A 26,279-nucleotide genomic window follows, 5' to 3' on the forward strand; every position below is an offset into this window, starting at 1 on the left:
AACTCATGGTGTATTCATACAGGAACTTAAGTCCTTCTGCTCACCCAACGTAGAATTCCTTACAACCAAATGCCGGCCATATTACCTCCCAAAAGATTTCTCGTCAGTTATCGTCATAGCTGTGTACATTCCCCCTCAAGCAGACTGTCACGTTCTGACCAGTATGAGGGTTATTTTGTTAGTGTAGGCTGGTCAGGATGTGGCAGAGGGTATTTGGATTATGTGGTTCGGGGTGTGTGTATTATGTAGAGGGTAGTTGATTTATGTATTCCGGGGTTTTTTGGTCACTGCTCTGTTTAGTCTATGTTTTTTCTAGTTAGTCTGTTTCTATGTTTAGTTGATTGGGGTGTGGACTCTCAATTGAAGGCAGGTGTTGTGTAGTTGCCTTTGATTGAGAGTCCTATATATTAGGGTGTGTTTGTAAGGTGTGGGAGGTTGTCACTTGAATTGCTGTCTTGTGCCTTCAAGTCTGTCTTCGTCGTCCATCGTTTTGTTTTGTTTGTAGCAGTGTTTTCATTAAAGTTAATTATGAGCACTCAACCCGCTGCGCCTTGGTCCATTCCTGACGACCGTCGTTACACAGACACCAAGACGGCCCTCAAGGAACTTCACTGGACTCTATGTAAACTGGAAACCATATATCCTGAGGCTGCATTTATTGTAGCTGGGGATTTTAACAAAGCAAATTTAAGAACAAGGCTGCCTACATTCTATCAGCATATTGATTGCAATACGCGCGGGGGTAATACACTCGATCTCTGCTACTCTAACTTCCGCGATACATACAAAGCCCTCCCCTGCCCTCCCTTCGACAAATGCGACCATGACGCCATCTTGCTCCAACCGTCTTATAGACAGAAACTCAAACAGGATGTACCAGTGACTGGAACCATCCGGCCGTGCAAATACTGCCCCCTAGCCCCAACAGGTTAAGGACTTGTTAAGGACTTCTACAACCTCTGCGTTAAGGTTATGAGCATTAGGAGCCTAACAGGAGTGAGGGCACATCAGTGGCAGGGGGTATGTGGGGCAGAGAGTATGGTGGGTTTCAGATGGAGGGGCTTTACAAACCCCCAGTACCAAAAGATCAGGGGACCTCCAGTAGAGGGTTCTTCATGGAGCCCTGGCAAATAACAACTGGTTGACACGGGTTGAACCGGGAGTCGGGCAGGGGTGTCCTTTCTGTAAAATGAAAGAAACTGTGATTCATGTGTTTTCTGTGTGGTTAATGCCATTAATGTTTCTGTTGGAATGTCTGTGTGAGAGGTTGGGGGAGGTTTTTACTGTTGGGATGTCTATAATGGGATACAGGTATTCGAGTAAGGAGAAGGCCAAATTTGTTTTGTTGAATTTTCTGTTTGCTCAGGCAAAGTTAGCTATTTGGCTAACAAGGAGGAACAGGGTCAAAGGTGGGGGGATAACAGACCCTTTACTATTGTTTAATGGGATGGTCTCTGCGCGCCTTAGGGTTGAGTTTGAGTTCTATAAAATGATAAAAAGTGTGGAGATGTTTGAGGAGATATGGTGTGTTGGGGGGTTGTCTGTATAGCTGGGGAAGATGTTTTAGATATACGGTTGTAGGAGTGGGTATTGTTTTGGGTATTGTGATGTTGGTTTGTTTCATGTGGTAGATGAAAAGGTACATGTATGCAGTAGAGGATATATTTTGGGTTTTTATTTTTAAGGGGGGGTGAGTTTTAAATGAAATGAGAATGTTTCAGTAAAAAAAGTCTCTCTCTCTCTCTCTCTCTCTCTCTTTCAGCAATAATCCACTGTGAATTTTGGTTGTAGACCTCTTCATGCTAGGTTGGGCATTGTGTATTTATTAATTTTCCTTTACCTTTCTAAGATGACACACACTGCAGGTCATGTTTCACTGATCTCATGGATATCTGCGGCTTCTCAGCAAGTCATCATTACGACACATAGACTCATCTCTAGGTCATTCATAGATAGTTAGTTCAGCATTCCATAATTTAATTGAAAATGAAGGACTATGAAGAAATTACTTCCTTTTTGGGAGAATGGGGACCTTTCCAAAAGGTTATTTTTCTTCTGCTCAGTTTAAGCAGTATTCCTAATGGCTATGTTGGGATGGCCATGATTTTCCTGGTAGATATCCCTCCACACCGGTGCAGGGTCCCCCAGCTGAACTTCAGTGGTTTTGGACTGGATTTGAATTACTCCATACCGTTACAGGAGGTAAAGGGAGAGATCATTTTAAGTCGTTGTACTCGGTTTAAAGAACAAGTGGACTCTGCTACCGGCTTTGGGAATGAGACAGAGGGATGCCTGGATGGATGGGAATTCAGCAAAGAGCAATACAGGTCCACCATAGTGACAGAGGTAAAACATCCATAGTATTTTTTTTTTCATTTTTCCCTGATCTGTGGAATTGTCTTCATAATCATTCTAACATTATGTCTACCCACAGTGGGATCTGGTGTGTGGCAATGCATGGAAAGCCCCTTTCACCGTCACAATATTCTTTTTTGGAGTGCTGTCCGGGTCATTTTTGTCTGGGATCATCTCTGATAGGTATGTGTTCCAGTCTGAACACTATCATCTCATTAGATCCCTCCACACATGATGTGACTTGACAAACAGCGGTGGGATTTACTTTACTTACAGGCAGAACCAGTTAGATATGTTTAGAAATATATTTGATCAAAAAGTTTGTCAAGAGCTCTTCATGCTAGTTTGGGCATGGTCTATTTATTCATTTTCCTTTGTAAGACTCCAGAAGTAAAATGTTTGTGAAAATACTGCGTGATTGATTTATTTTTTATTGCAGCCTCCATCTCTAGAACTTTACATCAAGGCATCTAGTGCATCACTAGTTTCTCAATATTCTATCATGATAATAACACAGCAAGCAAGTGCAACATGTATTTGTTCCTCAGGTATGGAAGGAGGTTCATTTTCTTTGCTACTTTGGCACTCCAGACTGTCTTCAGTATACTCCAGGCTGCCGCCAACAGCTGGGAGTTGTTCTGTGCCCTATACTTTATCGTTGGGATGGGACAAATTGCCAATTACTGTGCTGCTTTCATACTTGGTGAGTCAGGTCATACACAACTTCAACAACAATAAAAACAGAATGCAATAACTTGTTTTCTTCATCATAGGGAATGATATCAGGCAAAATCCTAAGTGTTTGAGAATGTTGTGAGGTATTGAGCATTTCCTATAGTTATGTCCTTAACCTTTAGGTTCTGAGCTTCTCATCAGAAATGTACGCATCAACTTTGCCTCACTGGGGGTCTCTATATGCTATGCAATTGGATACACCGCTCTGCCAATGTTTGCCTGGTTCATCCGTAGCTGGAGGATTCTGCTGATAGCCCTGTCTGTACCTGGATTTCTTTATATCCCTCTTTGGTGGTGAGTATGAGTTAGGTACAGTAATCTCATTGTTCTTTTTGTGTTTCGACAGTGTGACAACAGTGCTATTACAACAGATGTCCTTATCACACACAGTGTTTGGGTACTTTACTCCTTGTCTCCTCTGTTAGGTATATACCTGAGTCTCCAAGGTGGCTGTTGTCTCAGGGCAGGGTAAAGGAGGCAGAGGACATCATACGAGCTGCAGCAAGAAAGAACGGCATCACTCCTCCAGACATCATATTCAAACCGGAAGACTGTGAACAACTCATGGTACAGAGTTGGGACTTAGCTACAGTCTGTTTTGAAATGTATGGATGTAGGAATTGGGTGTCAAATCAAGGAGATTGACAGCCAAAGTCTTTTGAAGATATAATACGATGTGCGCACAAAAGAGAAGCAAGTTCTGAGGGACCTAAAGTCTTCTTCCAGCTTATATCTAGACAGGGGTGGAAAAATAACCCATACTTAAGTAAAGAAACATAAAAAGAAAATGAATCATGTAAAAATTAGTCACCCAGTAAAAAACTACTTGAGTGTAAAAGTATCTGGTTTTAAATATACTTAAGTATCAAAAGTAAATGTAATTGCTAAAATATACTCAAGTGCCAAAAGTAAAAGTATACAGTGCCTTCGGAAAGTATTGAGACCAGTTGACATTTCCAACATTTCACAGCCTTATTCTAAAATTGATTTAAATAGTTTTTTCCCTCATCAATCCACACACAATATCCCATAATGTTTGCTAATTTCTTAAAATTAAAACTGATATCACATCAACATAAGTATTCAGACCCTTTACTCAGTACTTTGTTGAAGCACCTTTGGCAGCGAATACAGCATTGAGTCTTCTTGGGTATGATGCTACAAGCTTGTCACACCTGTATTAGGGCAGTTTCTCCCATTCTTCTCTGCAGATCCTCTCAAGCTCTGTCAGGTTAGACGGGGAGCGTTGCTGCACAGCTATTTTCAGGTCTCTCCAGAGATGTTTGATCGGGTTCAAGTCCGGGCTCTGGCTGGGCCACTCAAGAACATTCAGAGACTTGTCTCGAAGCCACTCCTGCATTGTTTTGGCTGTGTGCTTAGGGTCATTGTCCAATCTGAGGTCCTGAGCTCTCTGGAGCAGGTTTTCATCAAGGATCTCTCTGTACTTTGCTCCATTCATCTTTGCCTCGATCCTGACTAGTCTCCCAGGACCTGTCTCTGAAAAACATCCCCACAGCACAATGCGGCCACCACCATGCCTCACCGTAGAGATGATGCCAGGTTTCCTCCAGACGTGACGCTTGGCATTCAGGCCAAAGAGTTCAATCTTGGTTTCATCAGACCAGAGAATCTTGTTTCTCATGGTCTTAGAGTTTTAACTTCTTGGGGCTATGTGGGACGTTAGCGTGCCACCCGTGGCGCACCCTATCAACAGCAGGTGCATTTCAAGAGCGGCAAATTTGAAACCAAATAAATGTCAAAATTCAAATTTCTCAAACATACAACTAACTTACAGCCTTTGAAAGATAAACATCTCCTTAATCTAACCACGTTTTCCGATTTCAAAAAGGTTTTACGGGGAAAGCATAAAGTTAGGTTAGCTGTGTGTAGTGTATTGTCGATTCAAAGACAGGCGTCACCAAAACCATAAAATCAGCTAAAATTATGCACTAACCTTTTACAATCTCCATCAGATGACACTCCTAGGACATTATGTTAGCCTCTTACATCTACACGTTCCGCTAGCGGAACGATTGCTCCAATATCCAATGATGGGCGGGGCGCGAAATTCAAACTCCTCTAAATCCGAAAACTTACACTTTTCAAACATATGACTATTTTACAGCTATTTAAAGACAAGACTCTCCTTTATCTAACCAAACTGTCCGATTTCAAAAAGGCTTTACAGCGAAAGCAAAACATTAGATTATGTCAGCAGAGTACCCAGCCAGAAATAATCACACAGCCATTTTTCAAGCTAGCATATCATGTCACATAAACCCAAACCATATCTAAATGCAGCACTAACCTTTGATGATCTTCATCAGATGACACACCTAGGACATTGTGTTATACAATACATGCATGTCTGTTCAATCAAGTTCATATTTATATCAAAAAACAGCTTTTTACATTAGCATGTGACGTTCAGAACTAGCATTCCCACCGAACACTTCCGGTGATTTTACTAAATTACTCACGATAAACGTTCACAAAAAGCATAACAATTATTTTAAGAATTATAGATACAGAACTCCTCTATGCACTCGATATGTCCGATTTTAAAATAGCTTTTCGGATGAAGCACATTTTGCAATAATGTAAGTACATAGCCCGGCGTTACAGGGCTAGCTATTTAGACACCCTGCAAGTTTAGCCTTCACCAAAATCACATTTCCTATAAGAAAAATGTTCTTACCTTGCTTGTTCTTCATCAGAATACACTGCCAGGACTTCTACTTCAATAACAAATGTAGGTTTGGTCCCAAATAATCCATCGTTATATCCAAACAGCGACGTTTTGTTCGTGCGTTCTAGACACTATCCCAACGCTAAATCTCGGCCACGAGCATGACGCAAAATATGACAAAAAATTTCTAAATATTCCATTACCGTACTTCGAAGCATGTCAACCGCTGTTTAAAACCAATATTTATGCAATTTATCTCGTAGAGAAGCGATAATATTCCGACCGGGAATCTGCCTGTCTGTAAACTGAGGAAAAAACCGAAAGCCGGGGGCGGGGCGTGTCACGCGCCTAAGGCTTAGACCATTGAGTGACCACTTAGCTTTTGCCTTCCTGTGCTTCAGCCAGGGCTTTGAATTACGTCATTCCTGTTTTTCCCGGGCTATGAGACCTCATTGGAGACGTGTGAATTGTCACGTAAGAGCAGAGATCCTTTGTAAACGATAGAGATAATAAAGAAGGGCAAGAAATGTTCAGACAGGGTACTTCCTGAACAGAAGCATCTCAGGTTTTTGCCTGCCATAGGAGTTCTGTTATACTCACAGACACCATTCAAACAGTTTCAGAAACTTTGGAGTGTTTTCTCTCCAAAGCTAATAATTATATGCATATTCCAGTTTCTGGGCAGGACTAATAATCAGATTAAATCGGGTACGTTTTTTATCCAGCCGTGAAAATACTGCCCCCTAGCCATAACAGGTTAGACAATGCATGCATTTTTTGTTTTATCAAGTTCATATTTATATCTAAAAACAGCGTTTTACTATGGCGTTGATGTTCAGGAAATCGTTTCCCTCCAATACCGGCAGTCAAGTCATGACAACAAAATAATTAATTAATATTAGAAAACATTGGTAAAATATTATATTGTCATTCAAAGAATTATAGATTTACATCTCTTGAACGCAATGGACTTGCCAGATTTAAAATTAACCTTACTGGGCAATCACACTTTGCAATAATCTGAGCACTGCGCCAGAAAAATACGCATTGCGATACAGACTAACCGCCATGTTGGAGAGATCTAAAATCGAAAATACTATGTAAATAATCCATTACCTTTGATTCTCTTCATCAGATGTCACTTCCAAAGAATCCCAGGTCCATAACGAATGTAGTTTTGTTCAAAAAAGCTCATCATTTATGTCCAAAAACCTCCGTGTTGTAGCACATGATCTAAGCCAGCCGGACTTCACTTCACTTCAAGAACGGAAAAAATATATTTACGTTCGTTCAAACATGTCAAACGTTGTATCGCATAAATCATTAGGACCTTTTTTAACCAGAACATGAATAAAATTCAAGGCGGACCATTGGGTTCTCTTTTAAAACGTTTCGGAATGAGAGTGCCCACCATCAACTCGCACGCCAGGTGTCTAATGGGCCATCACGTTCCAAGGCTCTTCTTCAGTCAGATCTCACTGTAGAAGACTCAAAACACTTTGTAAAGGCTGGGGACATCTTGTGGAAGCAATAGGAAGTGCCAAAATATTCCTCAGCCCCTTTGTTTTTCAATGGTATAGGCTTAAAGTCAATTCAACACATCAGGTATCCACTTCCTGTCAGAATCTGTCTCAGGGTTTTGCCTGCCAAATGAGTTCTGTTATACTCACAGACACCATTCAAACAGTTTTTGAAACTTTAGGGTGTTTTCTATCCATATATAATAAGTATATGCATATTGTAGTTACTGGGTAGGATTAGTAACCAGATTAAATCGGGTACATTTTTTTATCCAGCCGTGAAAATACTGCCCCCTATACCCTAACAGGTTAAGGTATCTTTTGGCAAACTGCAAGCGGGCTGTTATGTGCCTTTTACTGAGGAGTGGCTTCCGTCTGGCCACTCTACCATAAAGGCCTGATTGGTGGAGTGCTGCAGAGATGGTTGTCCTTCTAGAAGTTTCTCCCATCTCCACAGAGGAACTCTAGAGCTCTGTCAGACTGACCATTGGGTTCTTGGTCACCTACCTGACCAAGGATCTTCTCCCCCGATTGCTCAGTTTGGCCGGGCGGCCAGCTCTAGAGGAGTCTTGGTGGTTCCAAACTTATTCCATTTAAGAATGATGGCCACTGTTCATGGGGACCTTCAATGCTGCAGACATTTTTTGGTACCCTTCCACAGATCTGTCTCGGAGCTCTATGGACAATTAATTCGACCTCATGGCTTGGTTTATGCTCTGACACACAATGTCAACTGTGGGACCTTTTATAGACAGGTGTGTGTCTTTCCAAATCATGTCCAATCAATTGAATTTACCACAGGTGGACTCCATTCAAGTTGTAGAGACATCTCAAGGATGCTCAATTTCGAGTCTTATTGCAGAAGGTCTGAAATCTTATGTAAATAACGTATTTATGTTTTTGAATTTTATAAATTTGGAAACATTTCGAAAATCTTTAGCTTTTTCATTATGGGATATTGTGTGTCGACTGCTGAGGATTCTTTTTTACCAAAATGTGGAAAAGTCAAGGGGTCTGAATACTTTCTGAAGGCATTGTAAATCATTTCAAATTCCTAATTTTAACCAATCAGACAGCACGATGTTCTTGTTTTTATTTTAATTTCCGGATAGCCAGGGGCACACTCCAACACTCAGATATAATTTACAAACTAAGTTTTTGTGTTTTGTGAGTCCACCAGATCAGAGACAGTGTGGATTTCCAGAGATATTCTCTTGATAAGTGCGTGAATTTGATAATTTTCCTGTCCTGCGAAGCATTCAAAATGTAACAGGTACTTTTGGTTGTCAGAAAAAATGTATGGAGTAAAAAAGTACATTATTTTCTTTAGAAATGTAGTGGAGTAGAAGTGAAAGTTGTAAAAAACTGAAATAGTAATGTTCACATACCGAAACAAACAACTTAAGTAGTACTTTAAAAATTATTTTTACTTATTAAGCACTTTACACCACTGTATCCAGAACAGAAACCTTGTGAAATACATTACTACAGCAGGTAATTACTAGAACACAGTAAATGTTGGCAAACATGCTATCTGAAAGTACAGAACAAACAAAGACCTTGGCTGATCTCCCTAGACCAATCTAAAGACATGTACTGTCATTAATTCAGTACACTGTTAAGTCAAGGTGTCTTGCTTAGTGACTTATATTTGTCTATGCTTTTGTCTTTATTCAGCTGTGTGTTATTAGAATGTGTGTGTTAATCAATTTGCAATTAGATAATTACATCCCAGATGGGGCTGAAAAATCAATTTCTAACAGCGTCATATTTTGGGTGTGTTTGTAGGAAAATGAAAACAAGGAAAGTCAGCGACTGTACACATGGCTGGATCTCATCAAAACAACTAACATAAGGAACATCACTCTCATCAGCATTATCATTTGGTAAAAACATACTAATTCCACTGACATGTTAACCATTTACCTCTAATTGAAAGATTTTACATTTCTTAAAGTTATCTACTCTTCTACCCAGGATTGTCATATCCATGACTTACTATGGGATGTCCCTAAACACCCCCAACATGGATGGAGACCCTTATTTCAACTGTTTGGTGGCTGCATCCTCTGAATTTCTGGCTTATGGAAGTATCTGGTTATTTATACGCTACACTCCACGGAGATTCACTCTTCCCTTCACCATGATCCTCTCTGGGACCCTGCTTCTGATCATCAAGTTTATCCCTCAAGGTATGAACCCTCCAACCACATGGCAATTTCCAATTGCTCAATTTGATATAACTTTGCAAGATTGTAGACCACATCAACAGTAACTGGCATAACATCATTGGCACAGATTAATTCGATAACATCATAATGTTGACAAAAGGTTTTCCTAGTTATTATTTACATACTTTAGAAATATCAATTATCTTTAAAGTTTCTAAGTTCATTTGCCACGTGCACAGGATACAACAGATTTACCGTTAGTACTCTTTCCAAACAATGAGGCGATAATAATAATGATAATATTAGAAACTAGAAGAAGAAGAACATTTATGTAAGAAAAAAGTAACAACTACGATGAGAATGAAAGAACACAAGAAGGCAAGTATATACAGGTCAGTGCCAGTACCTTATTCAATGTGCAGGGTTACTGGAGTGGTGAGGTGGGTTAATACATACATACTGGTGGAAGGATACACATGTAAAGAGGGCGGAAAAGTGACTGGTAGCAGGAATATATACAGTTGAAGTCGGAACTTAGGTTGGAGTCATTAAGACTCGTGTTTCAACCAATCCAAAAAATGTTTTTAACAAACTATAGTTATGGCAAGTCGATTAGGACATCTACTTTGTGCATGACACAAGTCATTTTTCCAGTAATTGTTGACAGATTATTTCACTTATAATTCACTGTATCACAATTCCAGTGAGTCAGAAGTTTACATACACTAAGTTGACTGTGCCTTTAAACAGCTTGGAAAATTCCAGAAAATGATGTCATGGCTTTAGAAGCTTCTGATAGGCTAATTGACATAATTTGATTTAATTGGAGGTGTACCAGTGGATGTATTTCAAGGCCTACCTTCAAACTCAGTGCCTTTTTGCTTGACATCATGGGAAAATCAAAATAAATCAGCCAAGACCTCAGAAAAAAAATGTAGCCTCCACAAGTCTGGTTCATCCTTAGGAGCAATTTCCAAATGCCTGAAGGTACCACGTTCATCTGTACAAACAATAGTACGCAAGTATAAACACCATGGGACCACACATCCATCATAACGCTCAGGAAGGAGACGCGTTCTGTCTCCTAGAGATGAACGTACTTTGGTGCGAAAAGTGCAATTCAATCCCAGAACAACAGCAAAGGACCTTGTGAAGATGCTGGAGGAAACAGGTACAAAAGTATCTATATCCACAGTAAAACGAGTCCTATATCGACCTAACCTGAAAGGCCGCTCAGCAAGGAAGAAGCCACTGCTCCAAAACCACCATAAAAAAGCCAGACTACGGATTGCAAATGCACATGGGGACAAAGATAATACTTTTTGGAGAAAGGTCCTCTGGTCTGATGAAACAAAAATAGAACCGTTTGGCCATAATGACCATCATTGTGTTTGGAGGAAAAAGGGGGAGGCTTGCAAGCCGAAGACACCATCCCAACCGTGAAGCACAGGGGTGGCAGCATCATGTTGTGGGTGTGCTTTGCTGCAGGAGGGACTAGTGCACTTCACAAAATAGATGGCATCATGAGGTAGGAAAATTATGTGAATATATTGAAGCAACATCTCAAGACATCAGTCAGGAAATTAAAGCTTGGTCGCAAATAGGTCTTCCAAATGGACAATGACCCCAAGCACACCTCCAAAGTTGTGGCAAAATGGCTTAAGGATAACAAAGTCAAGGTATTGGAGTGGCCATCACAAAGCCCTGACCTCAATCCTATATAAAATGTGTGGGCAGAACTGAAAAAGTGTATGCGAGCAAGGAGGCCAACAAACCTGACTCAGTTACATCAGCTCTGTCAGGAGGAATGGGCCAAAATTCACCCAACTTATTGTGAGAAGCGTGTGGAAGACTACCAGAAATGTTTGACCCAAGTTAAACAATTTAAAGGCAATGCTACCAAATACTAATTGAGTCAGCATAAACTTCTGACCCACTGGGAATGTGATGAAAGAAATAAAAGCTGAAATAAATCATTTTCTCTACTATTATTCTGACATATCACATTCTTGCAATAAAGTGGTGATCCTAACTGACCTAAAACAGGGAATTTTTACTTGGATTATATGTCAGGAATTGTGAAAACTGAGTTCAAATGTATTTGGCTAAGGTGCATGTAAACTTCCAGCTTCAGCAGTAAATACGTATTGTAATATACTGATGGTAATATATACATGTAAACAGGAGTAATATTGACCAGTATCAGGATAAATACTAACAGTAATGGCAATCAATAATCAATGGACAGCATCGTAATGGAGTAATACATCAAATCAATAATAATTTTAGCAGCGACGCAGGTTGTGTCTGTGAATGGGTAGAGACCTGTGGATGGGCATAGAGTCAGTGTGGATAGTCTGTAGGAGAGGGAGAGCAGTAGTTTTAAGACATTTAACAGTCTTATGGCCAAGGGATTGAAGCTGTTTAGGATTCATTTTGTCTGAGCCTTGATGAACCAGTACTGCCTACAGGAAGGAAGCACTGAGAAGAGTCCATGTCTCAGGTGACTGGAGTCTATGGCAATTATTCGTGCCTTTCTCAGACACCCCCTGGGATGTAGTACATCCTGGATGGCTGGGAGCTCGCCACGAGTGATGCGCTGGGCCAGACCAGACCAGAAGGTGATTCAACCAGTCAGGATGGTCTCAATGGTGAAGCTGCAAAAGTTTCTGAGGATCTGCGGGTTCATGCCAAATTGTTTCAGCCTCCTGAGGGAGAAGAGGCATTGCCATACATTCTTCACGACTGTTCTCGTGTGAGAGGACCATGGAAAGTCCTCAGTTATGTGGACACAGAGGAACTTGAAGCTCATATGGAATCATGTAGTAACCAAAAAAGTGTTATATATTTTAGATTCTACAAAGTAGACACCCTTTGCCTTGATGACAGCTTTGCACACTCTTTCCATTCTCTTAACCACCTTTACCCTGAATGCTTTTCCAACAGTCTTGAAGGAGTTCCCACATATGCTGAGCACTTGTTGGCTGCTTTTCCTTCACTCTGCGGTCCAACTTATCCCAAACCATTTCAATTGGGTTGAGGTCAGGTGATTCTGGAAGCCATGACATCTGATGCAGCACTCCATTACTCTCCTTCTTGGTCAAATAGCCCTTACACAGCCTAGAAGTGTGTTGCATCATTGTTCTGTTGAAAAACATGATAGTGGGACTAAGCACAAACCAGATGGGATGGCGTATCACTGCAGAATGCTATGGTAGCCATGCTGGTAAAATGTGCCTTGAATTCTAAATAAATCACTGACAGTGTCACCAGCAAAGCACCCCCACACCATCACACCTCCTTTTCCATGCTTCACAGTGGGAACCACACATGTGGAGATCATCCGTTAACCTACTCTGCATCTCACAAAGATACGGCAGTTGGAACCAAAAATCGAATTTGTACTCATCAGACCAGAGGACAGATTTCCACCAGTCTAATGTCCATTGCTTGTGTTTCTTGTCACAAGCAAGTCTCTTCTTCATATTCATTTAGTAGTGGTTCGTTTACAGCAATTTGACCATGAAGGGCTGACTCACGCAGTCTCCTCTGAACAGTTGATGTTGAGATGTCTCTGTTACTTCGCTGGTAACTCTAATGAACTTATCCCTTGCAGTAGAGGTAACTCTGTGTCTTTCTTTCCTGTGGCGGTCCTCATGAGAGCCAGTTTCATCATAGCGCTTAATGGTTTTTGAAGAAACTTTCAAAGTTATTGAAATGTTCCGGACTGACTGACCTTCATGTCTTAAAGTAATGATGGACTGTCATTTCTCTTTGCTAATTTGAGCTGTTCTTGCCATGATGTACTTTTAACAAGGCACACCTATTTATTTACATGCATTCCAGGTGACTCCCTCGTGATGCTAGTTGAGTGTCCAAACTTTTGACTGGTACTGTAAGTATTCCTCTTGTCCAGGTGGGAGAGGGCAGTGTGGAGTGCAACTGAGATTGCATTGTCTAGTGGAATGCAAATTGGAGTGGGTCTAGGGTGTCTGGGATGATGGAGGTGATGTGTGTCGTGACCAGCCTTTCAAAGTACGTCATGAATACAGATGTTAGTGCCACAGGGTAGTCAATCTGTCAGGTAGCCTTGGAGTTCTTGGGAACAGGAACGATGTTGGTCAGTTTGAGACGTTGGGATTACAGACCGTTGACCAGATTAAAAACCTGACTCACGTCGGCCTTGGAAAACGAGATCACCCTGTCCCCTGTGACAGTGCAGGCCCTCATGCATGGCTCTGCATTGTTTTTGTCAAAGCATGCATAAAATGCATTGAGTTCATCTGGTTGAGAGGCGCTGTTGATCATGGCTAGGCATACCTTTGTAATCCGTAACGGACTGCAGCCCCTGCCACATTTGTTGAGAGTTGGAGCCGGTGTTATAGGATTACACCTTGTTCCTATATTGTCCTTTTGCCTGTTTGTTGGCTCTGCAGACGTCATAGCGGGACTTCTTGTACGCGTTTGTATCCTCAGCCATAGGCTCGGGTTTGGCTTCAATAGCCCTGTGCGAGGTAGGTCCTTTAATTTAGCACGTACCTCAGTTGTGATGCAGGGTTTTTTTATTTGGGGAAGCTGCAAACCCCGAAACATATTCCAGTCAGAGTTAGCAAAGCAGTCCTGCAACATAGCCTCTAATTCGGAGGACCATTTCTATACGGAGCGTGTCACAGGTACTTCCTATTTGAGCTTCTGTATAGGGACATCTGATTTGCCGAAGGGGGGACAATGGAGGGTCTTATAAAGTGCCTTCAGAAACTATTCATACCCCTTGACTTATTCCAAATTTTGTTGTGTTACAGCCTGAATTCAAAATTGATTAAATGTATGAATCCCCCCGTCTACACACAACACCCTATAATGACAAAGGGAAAACCTGTTTTACAATGTTTTGTAAATGTACTGAAAATGAAATACAGATATATCTCATTTCCGTAACTATTCACACCCCTGAGTAAATACTTTTTGGAATCAACTTTGGCAGCAATTACAGCTGTGAGTCTTTCTAGGTAAGTCTCTAAGAACATTCCACACCTGGATTGTGCAACATTTGCCCATTATTATTTTCAAAATTCTTCCAGCTCTTTCAAATTGTTTGTTGATCATTGCTAGACAACCATTTTCAGGTCTTGCCATAGATCTTCAAGTAGATTTAAGTCAAAACTGTAACTTGGCCACACAGGAACATTCACTGTCTTCTTAGTAAGCAACTCCAGTATAAGTTTGGCCAAGTTTTTCCCCAGTGTCTGGTGGAAAGCAGACTGAACCAGGTTTTCCTCTGAACCAGGATTTTGCCTGTGCTTAGCTCCGTAAAATCCTGAAAAACTCCCCAGTCCTTAACAATTACAAGCATACCCATAACATATTGGAGAGTGGTACTCATTAATGTGTTGTATTGGATTTTTCCAAAACATAACATTTTGTGTTCAGGACAAAAAGTTAATTGTTTTGCCACATTTTTTGTAGGATTAGTTTAGTGCCTTGTTGCAAAACAGGATGTGTATTCTGTACAGGCTTCTTTCCTTTCACTCTGTCAATTAAGTTAGTATTGTGGAGTACCTACAATGTTGTTGATCCACCCTGAATGTTTTCCTATCACAGGCATTCAACTTTAACTGTTTTAAAGTCCCCATTGGCCTCATTGGGAAATCCCTGAGTGGTTTCCTTCCTCTCCGGCAACTGAGTAAGGAAGGATGCCTGTATCTTTGTAGTGACTGGATGTATTGCTACACCATCCAATGTGAAATGAATAACTTCACCATGCTCAAAGGGATATTCAATGTAAATGTTTTTGTTTGTTTTACCCATCAATCAATAGGTACCCTTATTTGCGAACCAATGGAAAACCTCCCTGGTCTTTGTGGTTGAATCTGTGCATTAAATTCACTGCTCGACTGAGGGACATTACAGATAATTCTATGTGTGGGGCACAAAGATGGGGAAGTCATTTAAAAATCATGTTAAACAGTAATATTGCAAACAGTGTCCGTGCAACTTATTATGTGACTTGTTAACCTCTCTAGGGCAGGTGGCACCGAATCGTCCCACCTACGTAACACCCAGTTGAATCCTGTGGCGCGATTTTCAAATACCTTAGAAATGCTATTACTTCAATTTCTCAAACATATGACTATTTTACAGCTATTTAAAGACAAGACTCTCGTTAATCTAACCACACTGTCCGATTTCAAAAAGGCTTTACAACGAAAGCAAAACATTAGATTGTCAGCAGAGTACCCAGCCAGAAAAATTCAGACACCCATTTTTCAAGCTAGCATATAATGTCACAAAAAACAAAACCACAGCTAAATGCAGCACTAACCTTTGATGATCTTCATCAGATGACACTCCTAGGACATTATGTTATACAATACATGCATGTTTTGTTCAATCAAGTTCATATTTATATCAAAAACCAGCTTTTTACATTAGCATGTGACGTTCAGAACTAGCATTCCCACCGAACACTTCCGGTGAATTTACTAAATTACTCACGATAAACGTTCACAAAAAACGTAACAATTATTTTCAGAATTATAGATACAGAACTCCTTTATGCAATCGCGGTGTCCGATTTTAAAATAGCTTTTCGGTGAAAGCACATTTTGCAATATTCTGAGTAGGTAGCCCGGCCATCACAGGCTAGCTATTTTGACACCCACCAAGTTTGGTACTCACCAAACTCAGATTTACTATAAGAAAAATTGGATTACCTTTGCTGTTCTTCGTCAGAATGCACTCCCAGGACTTCTACTTCAACAACAAATGTTGGTTTCGTTCCAAATAATCCATAGTTATATGCAAATAGTGGTGTTTTGTTCGTGTGTTCAAGACACTATCGGAAGGGTAACGCACCGGCGCATATCGTGACAAAGAAATTCAAAATATTCCATTACCGTACTTCGAAGCATGTCAAACGCTGTTTAAAATCAATTTTTATACGATTTTTCTCGTAAAATAGTGATAATATTCCGACCGGAAGACGTCGTTTTCGTTCAAAGACTGAAAATGTAAAATGGACACTTCACGTGCACGCGTGCACCCGTCTCATTGTTCTCAGATCGACCACTATCTAAATGCGCTACTGTTTTTCAGCCACGGACTGCAGAGTCTTCATTCAACGTTCTGGCGCCTTCTGAGAGCCTATGGGAGCCTTAGAAAGTGTCACGTTACAGCAGAGATCCTCTGTTTTCAATAAAGAGGCTAAAGAAGATCAAGAAATGGTCAGAGAGGGCACTTCCTGTTTGGAATCTTCTCAGGTTTTGGCCTGCCATATGAGTTCTGTTATACTCACAGACACCATTCAAACAGTTTTAGAAACTTTAGGGTGTTTTCTATCCAAATCAAACAATTATATGCATATTCTAGCTTCTGGGCAGGAGTAATAAACAGATTAAATCGGGTACGTTTTTTATCCGGCCGTGAAAATACTGCCCCCTATCCATAACAGGTTAACGTGCTTCTTCTTGAGGAACTCCATTGTTGACTTGGCTGTGTTTTGGGTCATTGTCAAGCTGGAATACCCATCCACAACCCATTTTCAATGCCCTGGCTGAGGGAAGGAGGTTCTCACCCAAGATTTGATGGTACATGGCCCCGTCCATCGTCCCTTTGATGCAGTGAAGTTGTCCTGTCCCCTTAGCAGAAAAACACCCCCAAAGCATAATGTTTCCACCTCCATGTTTGACGGTGGGGATGGTGTTCTTGGGGTCATAGGCAGCATTCCTCCTCCTCCAAACATGGTGAGTTGAGTTGATGCCAAATAGCTCCATTTTTGGTCTCATCTGACCACAACACTTTCACCCAGTTGTCCTCTGAATCATTCAGATGTTCATTGGCAAACTTCAGACGGGCATGTATATGTGCTTTCTTGAGCAGGGGGACCTTGTGGGCACTGCAGGATTTCAGTCCTTCACGACGTAGTGTGTTTCCAATTGTTTTCTTGGTGACTATGGTCCCAGCTGCCTTGAAATCATTGACAAGATCCTCCCGTGTAGTTCTGGGCTAATTCCTCACCATTCTCATGATCATTGCAACTCCACGAGGTGAGATCTTGCATGGAGCCCCAGGCCGAGGGAGATTGACAGTTATTTTGTGTTTCTTCCATTTGCGAATAATCACACCAACTGTTGTCACCTTCTCACACAGCTGCTTGGCGATGGTCTTGTAGCCCATTCCAGCCTTGTGTAGGTCTACAATCTTGTCCCTGACATCCTTGGAGAGCTCTTTGGTCTTGGCCATGGTGGAGAGTTTGGAATCTGATTGATTGATTGCTTCTGTGGACAGGTGTCTTTTATACAGGTAACAAGCTGAGATTAGGAGCACTCCCTTTAACCTGTTGGGGCTAGGGGGCAGTATTGAGAATTTTGAAAAAAATATGTGCCCATTTTTAACTGCCTCCTACACCAACTCAGAAGCTAGGATATGCATATTATTAGATTTGGATAGAAAACACTCTGAATTTTCTAAAACTGTTTGAATGGTGTCTGTAAGTATAACAAAACTCATATGGCAGGCAAAAACCTGAGAAAAAAAAAGATTTTTGTGGCTGTACTATTTTTTTGAGTCATTGTTAATAGATAACACAGTGAGAAAGGATTCATTTCGCACTTCCTACGGCTTCCACTAGATGTCAACAATCTTTATAAAGTTGTTTGAAGCGTCTATGATGAACAGAGACCGGATGACAAGGAAGAGAAGTTGACCTCCCTGGGATGTCGTCACTTCATTATTGGCCGCACCTGCGCATGCATGTGAGTTCATGTCAGGCGAGACATTTTTCAAAAAGTTTTTCAAGACACAGGAGAGGTCGGGTTGAAACATTACTGATGTTTCACGTAAAAAATGGCTGTAAAGATTGATGCTAAACAACGTTTGACATGTTTGAACGAACGTAAATAGATTATTTTTTTTACTTTACGTCGTGACTTCCCCCCACCCCCCTACTTTTTAGTAGCCTACCGAAGCGCTAACAACTTGGAGTTATTTGGACATCAATTATGAACTTTGTCGAATGAAACCACATTTGTTGTGGACCTGGGATTCCTGGAAGTGCCTTCTGATGGAGATAATCAAAGGTAAGGGGATATTAACTATTTCATTATCGATATTAGATGATGCTAACTGCATAGCCTAGCCTATTGTTCTTAGCATTGTACCCCGTTTATTGCAAAATGTGATTTCCCAGTAAAGTTATTTTGAGATCTGGCAATGCGGTAGCATTTACGAGATGATAATATATTATTCTTTGAATGACAATATTATAATATACCAATGTTTTCGAATAGTAATTTTGTAAATTGTAACGCTGAATTCAAGGAAGCATTTGAGGCGAAAAAAATTCCGAATTTCACCGCGACTGTAAATGCTGTTTTTGGATATAAATATGAACTTGATGGAACAAAAAATGCATGTATTGTATAACATAATGTCCTATGAGTGTACTCTGATGGAGATTGTCAAAGGTTAGTGCATAATTTTAGCTGGTTTCTGCTGTTGGTGACGCCTGACCTTGAATTGAAAATGGATGTTTGTACTTTTTTGGCTATGTACTGTCCTAACATAATCTAACTTTATGCTTTTGCCGTAGAGCCTCTTTGAAAATCGAACAATGTGGTTAGATTAAGGAGATGTTTATCTTTTAAATGGTGTAAAATAGTTGATTGTTTGAGAAATTGAAATTATTAGATTTTTGATGTTTTGAATTTCCAGCCTTGCTAGCAATCCCATCTCGGGGTTTAATGCTACCCCCTAGCCCTCTAAGAGTGTGCTCCTAATCTCAGCTCATTCCCTGTATAAAAGACACCTAGGAGCCAGAAATCTTTCTGATTGAGAGGGGGTCAAATACTTATTTCCCTCATTAAAATGCAAATCAATTTATAACATTTTTGATGTGCGTTTTTCTGGATTTTTTTGTTGTTATTCTGTCTCTCACTGTTCAAATAAACCTACCATTAAAATTATAGACTGATCATTTCTTTGTCAGTGGGCAAATGTACAAAATCAGCAGGGGATCAAATACTTTTTTCCCTCACTGTATACTTCCTGGGTTTAGCCAGTTTCACAAACCTTTTAAGTTTATTTGGACGAGTAAATTAGTTAGTATGTCTGCTAAGGGAAAACAAAAGCAGAAAAAGCAGGAATTTATATATCCCAAGACGGCCAAAAAGGTGTCCCATCAAAAAATAAATTGAGATCTCAAAGACAAAGATGGCCTCGGCAGCCCAGTTGAATGCACGCATCACACTATAATTTCTGGACTGTTTAACTAGCGGAAGAGTAAGAAGAACATTGTGGGGCTCTGTCCTTGTGCTAGGACCACAAAATTCTGCTTGCAGCTTTCATTTTGACACGAGTTCGAGTGTCTCTGAATCATCATTCTTGTCATCGGCCTACACTATTTTTCATTTCGTGGGATCTTTTTTTTTGTCCTTGTCAGACATGCACGTCCTGTCTCTCATTCTGGTGATGATTGGAAAAACAGGTGTCACTGGAGCGTTTGGATTCCTCTATCTGTACAGCACAGAACTCTTCCCCACAGTGGTGCGCAATATGGCCTTGGGTGCCATCTCCATGGCTTCCAGAGTAGGTAGCACTGTGTCTCCCTACATCGCCTACATGGGTGAGTCTCCAGTCCGTATGTCTGTTTGGTTGTATTATCCTTGTGGGGACCAGAAGTCCTCACAAGGATAGTAAAACAAGGAAACATTTTGGAAAAAGGCTATTTTAGGTTTAGGGGTTTAGGGTTAAAACAATTATGGTTAGGGGTCAGGTTTAGGTTTAGGGAAAATAGGATTTTGAATGGAATTCAATTTTACATCCCCACAGGGATAGTAATACCAAACGTGTGTATGTGTTGATTTGTCTAAAGATATGTAAGAAAATTCTTTGTGATTTGTGGGTCCAAATAAACAGTTACACTATCTTCTGATTGAAGGCACGTATAACAAAATACTACCCTACATTCTAATGGGAGGCACCACAGTCATCGCAGGTGTGTTGAGCTTGTTGCTACCAGAAACAAAAGGAGAACAACTACCAGAATTCATCAACCAGGTTAAACCCCTCAGATGGTAAGTTTCTGGCTGACTAGACTTGCGTTGCCAGTCACACTTTTGCAGACAGGTCTGTCGAGATGAACTACTGTAAGACATTTTACAGTTTTTCTATTATCCCACCTTCTTTAAATAAAGTCCTCTCTGCTCCCTAGCATGGGCATGCACCAGGCTTCTCGGGATGGCCAGAGGCAGAAAGGAAACGCACAGGTGGGGAATGAAGTCAACAACATTCAAGAGTGATTCTGCACGAGCAACTCACTACAAAGCAAGTTGCAAGGGCAAGCTGTATTGTAGATGTTTCCATAATTTTGTGTGTTTTGCTTAGTTTTCATGTCTTTGTAAATGTACTAAGTTGACAATGTTTAAAATATTATTGTAATGATTTATTTGTGCACTGAAGTGCTTCGGAACTAAACAGATAACCATGAGGAATTTCAGTCTGTATAGTCAATGATTAAAACCGCATTTTCTGCGACTGAAAAGAGATGGCTTAATAAACTCAAACAATAGAAAATGTGTTTTGTTTATTTTTGGTCATATTTAAGGAATGTGGAATGAAAGCTTTTTCCTTTACATCATTGACAACCCTACTCTAGTTTAAAACTTCTTATGGCTTGGGGGCAGTATTTCGATGTCTGGATGAGAAGCGTGCCTAAAGTAAACTGCCTGTTGCTCAGGCCCAGAAGCTAGGATATGCACATACTTGGTATATTTGGACAGAAAACACTCTAAAGTTTCCAAAACTGTTACAATAATGTCTGTGAGTATAACTGAACTAATATGGCAGGACGGAAACCTGAGGACAATCCATCCAAGAAGTGGGATTTTTTTATGTGGGTATTTTCAATTGAATGCCTATAGAGTATCCAATGGGTTAGGACCCAGATTGTAGTTCCTATGGCTTCCACTAGATGTCACCAGTCTTTAGACATTGTTTCAGGCTTGTTTTCTGAAAAATGAAGAAGAATTTTCTGTCAGTGGACTGAGGAAGAATGCAGAGCTGGTTTGCGGGCGTGACCGAGTGTGTGCCCTTCGTTGTTTTTCCTTTCTATTGAATACGCTATTGTCCGGTTGAAATATTAACGATTATTTAGACAATTGACAACCTGAGGATTAATTATAAACATCGTTTAACATGTTTCGAAGAACTTTACCGGTACTACTAGGATGTATTCGTCTGCATGTTTTGACCGCCTTTGAGCCAGTGGATTACTGAACAAAACGCGGCAACAAAACTGAGTTTTTGGGATATAAAGAGTGACTTTATCGAGCAAAACAAACATTTATTGTGTAGTTGGAACTCTTGTGACTGCAACCATATGAAGATCTTCAAAGGTAAGTGATTAATTTTATCGCTATTTCTGACTTTTGTAATTCCTTTACATACATCTAATGATTTGTTTTTGAAACCATATGAGTAAAAAATGTTTTGCTTAATCTGGGATGCTAAACCAGACAAAATAAAGTGTGCCTTACTATATAATGAATATGAATTGGGTGAGTTGAGATTATTAAATATAAAAGTACTAACCCTCTCTCTAAAAGCTTCACTTATTCAAAAGTTTTACTTGAACCCTAAATGGTTCAAGTAGATTACTAAGAAAAGCTCATCCATTGTTCAAAAATTGCCTTTTTGCCATGTCTCATTTTCGATTAATTTAAAATGATACTTTTTTCAAAGTATCTCTCTTTTTCAAACTAGCATTGCAGAGCTGGAAACAATTTAAATTTCACCCCCCTGAAAAGATAGAACAAATATTACAATAAATATTATGGCTGAACTCAAATGTGCTGGTTGATAAAATACCTGTATTTATGGGAAAGATGTTTGAAATGGGTATTTTGTTCTTAAATTATATTGTAAATTGGAATGGTAGAGTTATGTCTTTCATGAATTGTACAGGAAGCTCAATCCAAGAGTACAACCAATTGATTACAGCATTACCCCAAAAATGGAGGAGGCAGGTGGCAGCGGGAGGAGGTAGGGAACTAGTCTGTCCGCCCAATATAAAGGATCAGAACTGGTGGAGGAATAAAAATAGCATAAATAGGAAAGTATACCAGTTTAATTTGAGGACCAGGATGTTGACAGCTGTGCCATACGGATTGCAAAATAGTTGAAGAGATTTTTGATGTACTGATTTCATGGTACAGTGTGCATGAGTTGATATATAAAACGACGCAAGATTCAAGACTTCGTGCATTTCAGCTGAAATTCTTGCCACCAACAAAATGTTGAATATTTATTACAATCATCGAAGCTCTGCAGATTTTGTAGTGAGGATACAGAATCAATATACCTTTGTTTTTGTATTGCCCTCAGGTAGCCTGTTTCTGTTGTCAGGTTCAGGAATGGCTGAAAATGCATTACATTGATCTAAAATTTACCCTAGAAATAGTAGTAGTGTTGGAAGATCTGGAGAGACCGGGTCAGTACATTGCTAATATACTAATACTCTTAGTAAAAGTATTTATCTTCAACTCACAATCTGTGGATTCTATTAGATAGATTTGAAATTTGAGGGCCTCCCGAGTGGTGCAGTGTTTAAAGGCACTGCATCGCAGTGCTAGATGTGCCACTAGATTTTCTGGGTTTGAGTCCAGGCTCTGTCACAGCTGGCTGTGACTGGGAGACCCATGGGGCGGCGTACAATTAGTGCAGCGTTGTCCGGGTTAGGGGAGGGTTTGGCCAGCAGGGATGTCCTTGTCACATCGCGCACTAGTGACTCCTGTGGTGGGCCAGGCGCAATGCACGCTGACACGGTCGCCAGGTGTACGGTGTTTCCTCCAACACGTTGGTGCGGCTGGCTTCCGGGTTAAGTGGGCATTGTGTCAAGTAGAGGTGCGGCTTGGTTGGGTTGTGATTCGGAGGACAGATGGCTCGACCTTTGCCTCTCCTGAGTCCGTATGGGAGTTGCAGCAATGAGACAAGACTTTAACTACCAATTGGGGAGAAAAATGGGAATATGTTCAAATGAGCGATAGATTGAAATTGTATGTTAAGCATCACGACATAGTTGAAAGATATATGGTGCGTAGAAATCCGAAGAGGGTGGCCAGCAGAGATGGTTGGGATGGGCTGAGAGAAGCCGAGGGTTGGGATGTGGAATTGGAGACAAGTGGGAGTGGAGTTGCTAGAATATTGGTCAAAGATAAAAGTATAAAAAAATAAAGTCAAAATAAAACAACAAAAGTATGTTGGAATGACACTGAGCGTCAGTGTTTTTACAGCTAATGTCGGTTTGCCTGAGGCTGGTGCAGGCGTTTGTAGACATGCAATATACACACACTCACATTCAAATGCACAAATGTGCACATTCATGGACACACACACACACACGTAAATAGTGCCATACATGCACTCAAACATATTCAGTTGGCCTTGCTGTTATGATTTTTGTTGTCCTTGATGACTTTTGTTTTTGTGTTTTATGTTTTCCTTTGTCTGTCTATTTTTTCTCTTTTGTTAAGTTTCCTGGTTATTGGGGGGAGGAATGGAATATATATACATTTTTTATCTTATTTTTTCGGGGGTAGGGGGACTGTGGGGGGGTCTCGGATGGTTAGCCTTCCCTGTAGCTCAGTTGGTAGAGCATGGTGTTTACAACACCAGGGTTGTGGGTTCGATTCCCACGGGGGGCCAGCACAGAAAAAAAATGTATGATATGTATGAAATTGTATGAAATGTATGCATTCACTACTGTAAGTCGCTCTGGATAAGAGTGTCTGCTAAATGACTAAAATGTAAATGTAAATGTTAAGGTGCAGCTCTTGGGGAACTGCTGGGGGAATCTTGGAGGGCTGGTGGCCTGACAGTTGGGAGCTTGGGTCGGTGGCTGATGGATCGCTGGTTTGGATCCCTGTTTTTGACCTAGTGGGAGATCTGTCGATGTGCCCTTGAGCAGGGCGTTGACCCTGGATGCTTGTGTGTCGTTCTGGATGGGAGTCTGTTAGATGACTAATGTGATGTAGTTGTTGAGCGGCTTCACTGCAAGTATATTGTATGTTTAAAATATTTTAAAAAATATATAAATACTTCATTTATTTACATCAAACTCTTCTCATAGATGCCCTCTGGTGGTCAAACTAGCACTAACTAGCATTAATGGCAACAATAGCTGACACTTAAATAAGACGCTATAGAATTCTGCGGCAGCCATCAAGGTGTGCTGCAGTATGAACAACTTTTAAAGGAAGAACCACTGTGTGGTAGTAGGTCCCAGGTGCACAGGTTTGTGTCAAGAACTGCAATGCTGCTGGGGTTTTCACGCTCAACAGTTTTCCGTGTGTATCAAGAATGGTCCACCACCCAAAGGGCATCAAGCCAACTTGACACAACATGGGCCATCATCCCTGTGGGACGCTTTCGACACCTTGTAGAGTCCATGCCAAGACAAATTGAGGCTGTTCTAAGATTGAACATTTGTAAAATAATAAACCCTAGACTGAACCCTAATGAGAATGCTGTTCATTGACTACAGCTCAGCGTTGAACACCGTAGTGCCCACAAAGCTCATCACTAAGCTAAGGACCCTGGGACTAAACACCTATCTCTGCAACTGGATACTGGATTTCCTGACGGGACGCCCCCAGGTGGTAAGGGTAGGCAACAACACATGTGCCACACTGATCCTGAACACGGGGGCCCCTCAGGGGTGCATGCATAGTCCTCTCCTGTACTCCTTGCTCACCCACGACAGTGTGGCCAAGGATGAACACCATCATTAAGTTTGCTGATGACACAAATTGAGGCTGTTCTAAGATGGAACATTTGTTAAATAATAAACCATAGACTGAAACCTAATGAGAATGCTGTTTAGTGATCAGGTAGGCCTGATCACCGACAACGATGAGACGGCCTAAAGGGAGGAGGTCAGACACCTGGCAGTGTAGTGCCAACAACCTCTCCCTCAATGTGAGCAAGACAAAGGAGACGATCGTGGTCAACAGGAAAAGGAGGGCCGAACAAGCCCCCATTAACATCAATGGGGCTGTAGTGGAGCTTGTCGAGGCTTTCAAGTTCCTTGGTGTCCACATCACCGTCAAACTATCATGGTCCAAACACACCAAGACAGTCATGAAGAGGGCACGACAACACCTTTCCCCCTCAGGAAAAAAAAAAGATTTGGCATGGGTTCCCAGATCCTCAAAATGTTCTACAGCTGCACCATCGAGAGCATCCTGACCGGTTGCATCACCGCCTTGTATGGTAACTGCTCGGCATCCGACCGTAAGGTGCTACAGAGGGTAGTGCGTATGGCCCAATACATCACTGGGGCCAAGCTTCCTGCAATCCAGGACCTTTATACCAGGCGGTGTCAGAGGAAGGCCGCAAAAATGGTCAAAGTCTCCAGTCCCCCAAGTCATGGACTGTTCTCTCTGCTACCGCACAGCATGTGCGGCATCTCCTTAACTTCCTGCAGATCAGTGGGAAGCTAGCGTCCCACCTCGCCAACATCCGGTGAAATTGCAGAGTGCGAAATTCAAAATACAAACTTCGTAATATTAAACATTCATGAAAATACAAGTGTCTTACATTGTTTAAAAGTGTAACTTCTTGTTAATCCAGCCGCTTTGTCAGATTTCAAAAAGGCTTTACGGCGCCCCGCATTCAAAAGCATTACAAACATTTTCCAAACAAGCAGAGGCGTCACGAAAGTCAGAAATAGCGATAAAATAAATCACTTACCTTTAAAGATCTTCCTCTGTTTGCAATCCCAAGGGTCCCAGCTATTTAATAAATGGTCGTTTT

General features: G+C 41.0%; 1 protein-coding gene across 2 annotated transcripts; it reads left to right on the forward strand.

Moving 5' to 3' along the window:
- The first annotated feature begins 1,623 nt into the window (after window positions 1-1,623).
- Window positions 1,624-21,026, forward strand: LOC115175180 (solute carrier family 22 member 5). Of its 2 annotated transcripts, XM_029734422.1 has the most exons (10): window positions 1,625-2,346; window positions 2,435-2,538; window positions 2,904-3,058; window positions 3,213-3,384; window positions 3,516-3,657; window positions 9,088-9,185; window positions 9,277-9,491; window positions 19,909-20,091; window positions 20,407-20,542; window positions 20,680-21,026. In XM_029734422.1, exons 1-10 carry the CDS (start codon window positions 1,987-1,989, stop codon window positions 20,765-20,767), a joined length of 1,653 nt encoding a protein of 550 aa, XP_029590282.1. In that variant the 5' UTR covers window positions 1,625-1,986; the 3' UTR covers window positions 20,768-21,026. The 2 variants fall into 2 exon arrangements, with proteins under 2 accessions (XP_029590292.1, XP_029590282.1); XM_029734432.1 differs by lacking the exon at window positions 19,909-20,091 and having other exon boundaries at window positions 1,624-2,346.
- The last annotated feature ends 5,253 nt before the right edge of the window (window positions 21,027-26,279 follow it).

This window comes from Salmo trutta, chromosome 3 (genome assembly GCF_901001165.1).
Source record: "Salmo trutta chromosome 3, fSalTru1.1, whole genome shotgun sequence".
NCBI classification, from domain to species: Eukaryota; Metazoa; Chordata; class Actinopteri; order Salmoniformes; family Salmonidae; genus Salmo; species Salmo trutta.